The sequence below is a fragment of the Cervus canadensis genome, chromosome 11 (assembly GCF_019320065.1).
Source record: "Cervus canadensis isolate Bull #8, Minnesota chromosome 11, ASM1932006v1, whole genome shotgun sequence".
Lineage (NCBI taxonomy): Eukaryota > Metazoa > Chordata > Mammalia > Artiodactyla > Cervidae > Cervus > Cervus canadensis.
This window is the reverse complement of record NC_057396.1, coordinates 77,116,354-77,122,279: the sequence shown is the minus strand read 5'-3', so window position 1 is coordinate 77,122,279 and position 5,926 is coordinate 77,116,354. Positions and strand designations below refer to the sequence as shown.

The 5,926-nt window shown below is 47.4% G+C and overlaps 1 protein-coding gene across 1 annotated transcript; it reads right to left on the bottom strand.

Annotated features, from left to right (window-relative positions):
• Positions 1–4,531: 4,531 nt before the first annotated feature.
• Positions 4,532–5,482, bottom strand: LOC122449396 (olfactory receptor 10V1-like). Its single transcript, XM_043480899.1, has one exon. It carries the CDS (start codon positions 5,480–5,482, stop codon positions 4,532–4,534), a length of 951 nt encoding a protein of 316 aa, XP_043336834.1.
• Positions 5,483–5,926: the final 444 nt, after the last annotated feature.

Below are 5,926 nucleotides of genomic sequence, written 5' to 3'. Positions count from 1 at the left end.
TGGGTTTGTCATATATAGCTTTTATTATGTTGAGGTATGTTCCTTCTATTCCTGCTTTCTGGAGAGTTTTAATCATGAATGGGTGTTGAATTTTGTCAAAGGCTTTCTCTGCATCTATTGAGATAATCATATGGTTTTTATCTTTCAATTTGTTAACTATAAAACACTGATGAAAGAGATCAAAGAGGACACAAACAGATGGAGAAACATACCATGCTCATGGATTGGAAGAATCAATATTGTCAAAATGGCTATTCTACCCAAAGCAATCTATAGATTCAATGCAATCCCTATCAAGCTACCAAGGGTATTTTTCACAGAACTAGAACAAATAATTTCACAATTTGTATGGAAATACAAAAAACCTCGAATAGCCAAAGTAATCTTGAGAAAGAAGAATGGAACTGGAGGAATCAACCTCCTGACTTCAGACTCTACTACAAAGCCACAGTCATCAAGACAGTATGGTACTGGCACAAAGACAGAAATATAGATCAATGGAACAGAATAGAAAGCCCAGAGATAAATCCACGAACCTATGGACACCTTATCTTTGACAAAGGAGGCAAGGATATACAATGGAAAAAAGACAACCTCTTTAACAAGTGGTGCTGGGAAAGCTGGTCAACCACTTGTAAAAGAATGAAACTAGAACACTTTCTAACACCATACACAAAAATAAACTCAAAATGGATTAAAGATCTAAATGTAAGACCAGAAACTATAAAACTCCTAGAGGAGAACATAGGCAAAACACTCTCCGACATAAATCACAGCAAGATCCTCTATGACCCACCTCCCAGAATATTGGAAATAAAAGCAAAACTAAACAAATGGGACCTAATGAAACTTAAAAGCTTTTGCACTACAAAGGAAACTATAAGTAAGGTGAAAAGACAGCCCTCAGATTGGGAGAAAATAATAGCAAATGAAGAAACAGACAAAGGATTAATCTCAAAAATATACAAGCAACTCCTGCAGCTCAATTCCAGAAAAATAAATGACCCAATCAAAAAATGGGCCAAAGAACTAAACAGACAGTTCTCCAAAGAAGACATACAGATGGCTAACAAACACATGAAAAGATGCTCAACATCACTCATTATCAGAGAAATGCAAATCAAAACCACAATGAGGTACCATTACACGCCAGTCAGGATGGCTGCTATCCAAAAGTCTACAAGCAATAAATGCTGGAGAGGGTGTGGAGAAAAGGGAACCCTCTTACACTGTTGGTGGGAATGCAAACTAGTACAGCCACTATGGAAAACAGTGTGGAGATTTCTTAAAAAACTGGAAATAGAACTGCCATATGACCCAGCAACCCCACTTATGGGCATACACACTGAGGAAACCAGATCTGAAAGAGACACGTGCACCCCGATGTTCATCACATGTTCATCGATGTGCACCCCGATGTTTATAATAGCCAGGACATGGAAGCAACCTAGATGCCCATCAGCAGATGAATGGATAAGGAAGCTGTGGTACATATACACCATGGAATATTACTCAGCCGTTAAAAAGAATTCATTTGAACCAGTTCTAATGAGATGGATGAAACTGGAGCCCATTATACAGAGTGAAGTAAGCCAGAAAGATAAAGAACATTACAGCATACTAACACATATATATGGGATTTAGAAAGATGGTAATGATAACCCTATGTGCAAAACAGAAAAAGAGACACAGAAGTACAGAACAGACTTTTGAACTCTGTGGGAGAAGGTGAGAGTGGGATGTTTCGAAAGAACAGCATGTATATTATCTATGGTGAAACAGATCACCAGCCCAGGTGGGATGCATGAGACAAGTGCTCGGGCCTGGTGCACTGGGAAGACCCAGAGGAATCGGGTGGAGAGGCAGGTGGGAGGGGGGATCGGGATGGGGAATACGTGTAACTCTATGGCTGATTCATATCAATGTATGACAAAACCCACTGAAAAAATAAATAAATAAAATAAAATAAAAGAAAAGAAAGAAAATCAGAGGACGCTGCTGCGGCGCCCCTTGGAGCTTCGGCGGCCGGAGCAGAGGCGCAGAGACGACGGCCGGTGGGCGCCGTGCCCGCCGGGTCCCCCAGGAGCGCCCTCCCCGCCCCTCTGCGCACGCGCGGGCCTGAGCCTGTGGCCCAGGTGCCCCGCCCCCTCCCAACGAGCCTGGATGCCCGTCACTGACCCTGCTTCGGTGGCTCAGAGCATTGCGGGGACAGCACTTGGCCTTTGCTGTCATCGTGGTTTCCGTTATTGTTTGCTCGTTTATTACGCCAGGTCTTAGTTGTGGCGCGGGGCATCCTCGATCTTCACTGCTGCTTGGAGGTCTTCAGTTGGAGCAGGTGGAATCTAGCTTCTCCCCCAGGGATCGAAACCATGCTCCCTGTATTGGGAGCTCACAGTCTTAGCCACTGGACCACCAGAGAAGTCCCAGCTACAGCCAGACTTGACTTCTTTCCGGGCTGGAGCTTCCTCTTACTTGCCTTTCTATTTCCTGCTCTACCTACCACAGGTGGGAGCATAGTACACAGTGAGTGAGTGAGTGAGTGAGTGAGTGAAAATCGCTCAGTCGTGTCCGACTCTTTGAGACCCCATGGACTGTACAGTCCGTGGAACTCTACAGGCCCGAATACTGGAGTGGGTAGCTCTTCCTTCTCCAGGGGATCTTCCCAACCCAGGGAGCAAACCCAGGTCTCCTGCATTGCAGGCGGATTCTTTACTGTCTGAGCCCCCAGAGAAGCCCAATGCTGGAGTGGGTAGCCTCTCCCTTCTCCAGCAGGTCTTCCCAACTGAGGGGTCGAACCGAGGTCTCCTGCTTTGCAAGCAGATTCTTTACCAGGTGAGCAAAAGTACACAGTAGAGTTCAATAACTCATTGTTTAATGTCTCCTTGAATGTTGTGGAATGAATCAGTTCCTCAATAATCAGGGGGTAGAAGAATGAATAAGCTTCCTCTACACAAAGATAGCAGGGTATCTGTGTTCTGCTGCCGTTTCCGTGAGACAAACGACCATCATCACAATGGTTTTCATCCTACGCAGACTGACCAGGGTCGTGTGAATGAGTCCTTTTCCCTCCTCACTGTCTCCAGCCAGTGTTTGTCTTCACAGAACTGGCTTTGTTTTACCTGAATCCAGATGTGAACCAACACTGCCTCAGTTCTACACCAAGGGGCTTCCTGAACAAAGCCGTTTTCCCGCAGTGGGCGTACTTAGCTAGAGTCTTAGTCCATTCGAGCTGCTGTGACAAGATAGCACAGACGGGGTGGCTTACCATCGGTAGAAAGTTACTTCTCACTGGGACGCTGGGAGTCTGAGGTCAGGGTACCAGCCTGGCTGGGTAAAGGCCTTCTTCCAGGTCACAGACTTCTCATTGTACCCTCACACAGCGAAGGCACTAGGGAGCTCTGAGGAGTCTCTTTCATACAAGCAGTGATGCCACTCATGAAGTCTCTGGCCTCCTGACTAAGCCCCTCTTGTCCAAGGCCCATCTCTTAATGCCATCACACTGGACATTAGTATTTCAACCTGTGAATTTGGAAAGAATGCAAATATTCAGGCCATATCAACCACGGATAGGCACAAAGAGATAATATGAGATAAGTGAACATCTATGTGTGTGTGTGTGTGTGTGTGTGTGTGTGTACAAGCAAGAGAGAGAGAATGAGAGGAGAAATGGACAGAGAATGGGGAAGAGAACAAGCAGATAAGATGTTCTGTTAAAAACATCTCTTCCTTCAGTTCAGTTCAGTTCAGTTAAGTCACTCAGTCGTGTCCAACTCTTTGTGACCCTATCGACTGCAACATGCTAGGCAGGCCTCCCTGTCCATCACCAACTCCCAGAGTTTACTCAAACTCATGCCCATCGAGTCGGTGATGCCATCCAACCATCTCATCCTCTGTCGTCCCCTTCTCCTCCTGCCCCCAATCCCTCCCTGAATCAGGGTCTTTTCCAATGAGTCAGCTCTTCGCATGAGGTGGCCAAAGTATTGGAGTTTCAGCTTCAACATCAGTCCTTCCAATGAACACCCAGGACTGATCTCCTTCAGGATGGACTGGTTGGATCTCCTTGCAGTCCAAGGGACTCTCAAGAGTCTTCTCCAACACCACAGTTCAAAAGCATCAATTCTTCTGTGCTCAGCTTTCTTTATAGTCCCACTATCACACCCATACATGACCACTAGAAAAACCATAGCCTTGACTAGACAGAGCTTTATTGGCAAAGTAATGTCTCTGCTTTTTAATATGCTGTCTAGGTTGGTCATCACTTTTCTTCCAAGGAATAAGCGTCTTTTTATTTCATGGCTGCAATCACCACCTGCAGTGATTCTGGAGCCCCCAAAAATAAAATCTGCCACTGTTTCCACTGTTTCCATCTCTTCCTTACAAAGGAAAAAGGACTTCTTGAAAATAATATAAGCAGGAAGAAGTAACTGCAAAACCTGTGACCACTTACCCCCGTCTCCCATCTCTCAGAGAGCACACCCGTCTGTCTCCAGTCCACCGTGTTACAGAGGAGCATCCAGAGTGTTTGTTGTGTTTAGGACCACAGGAACCGCATCACTGCTCTCTTGAAAGCATCCTTAAGCTCTCTGTTCCTCATGCTGTAGATCAAGGGGTTCAGCATAGGGGTGATGAAGGTGTAAACCACGGACACCACTTGGCCCCTCTCCGGAGAGTAGCTGGAGCTGGGGCACAGGTAGATGAGGCTGGTACCTCCACACTGGGTCAGAACCACAGTCATGTGGGAGGAGCAGGTGGAGAAGGCCTTGTGCCTCCCCTCTGCAGAGCGGATCTTCAGGATGGCGACCACGATGAGGACATAGGACAGGGTGATCAGCAGGAAGGGGAGGGTGAGGACAGCGACACTAACCACGAACAGCATGGCCTCGTGGACCCGGGTGTCTGCACAGGCCAGTCTCACCACGGGCAGGACGTCACAGTAGAACATGCCGATGTCTTTGCTGCTGCAGAAGGGGAGTCGGAAGATGAGCACAGTCAGCTGCATGGCCAAGACGAACCCCAGCACCAGGGATCCCAGGGCCAATCGGGCACACAGCCGCCAGCTCATCATGAGGCTGTAACGCAGAGGGTGGCAGATGGCCACGAACCTGTCATAGGCCATGACGGCCAGCAGGATGCAGTCGGCGCTGCCCAGGAAGATGAAGAAGAACATCTGGGCACCGCAGCCAGCCAGGGAGACGAGGGTTCTCCCCATGGACAGGGTGCTGGCCAGCGTCAGAGGGGCAATGGTGGAGGAGTAGCAGGTTTCCAGAGCCGCCAGGTTGGCCAGGAAGAAGTACATGGGGGTGTGCAGAGAGCGGTGGGTCCAGATGATGAGCGAAATGGAGATGTTGCCACTGACGCTGACGAGGTACATGATCAGGAAGGCCGCGAAAATCAGCATCTGAACCTCAGGTAGTTTGGAGAAGGGGCGGAAGTGGAAGTGAATCATCATCCCAGTCTGGTTTGCATCCTCCACGTGGTCCATGCCTCGGGCCTGCTAATGGTCCAGGCGCTGCCCCTGAGGATAGCCGAACGTCAGGACTCAGGACTCCTGCTGGCTGACCCACTCGGCTCTGCGTCTCTCCCTTCCCTCCTCAACTCCAACCATCTTTCCCTCCAAATTCAGCATCTCACTTCTTCAACAGCTCTTTTGTTGTTGTAATCACCCAGAAGTAGCTCCCCACTGAAATCTTTTTTAAGTTGTGGTAAAATATATGTTATGTAATATTTATCATTTTAACCCTGTGTCAGTGCACAGTTCAGTGACATTAAATACATTCACGATGTTGTATAACCATCGCCTCTATCTCTACCCAAAACTTTTTCATCATCCCCCAAAAAATTCTACTCGATAAACTAAAACTCCCCACAATCTCCTCCCAGTCCCTAGCAACCTCAATCCTACTTTGTCTCTATGACTTTTCCTATT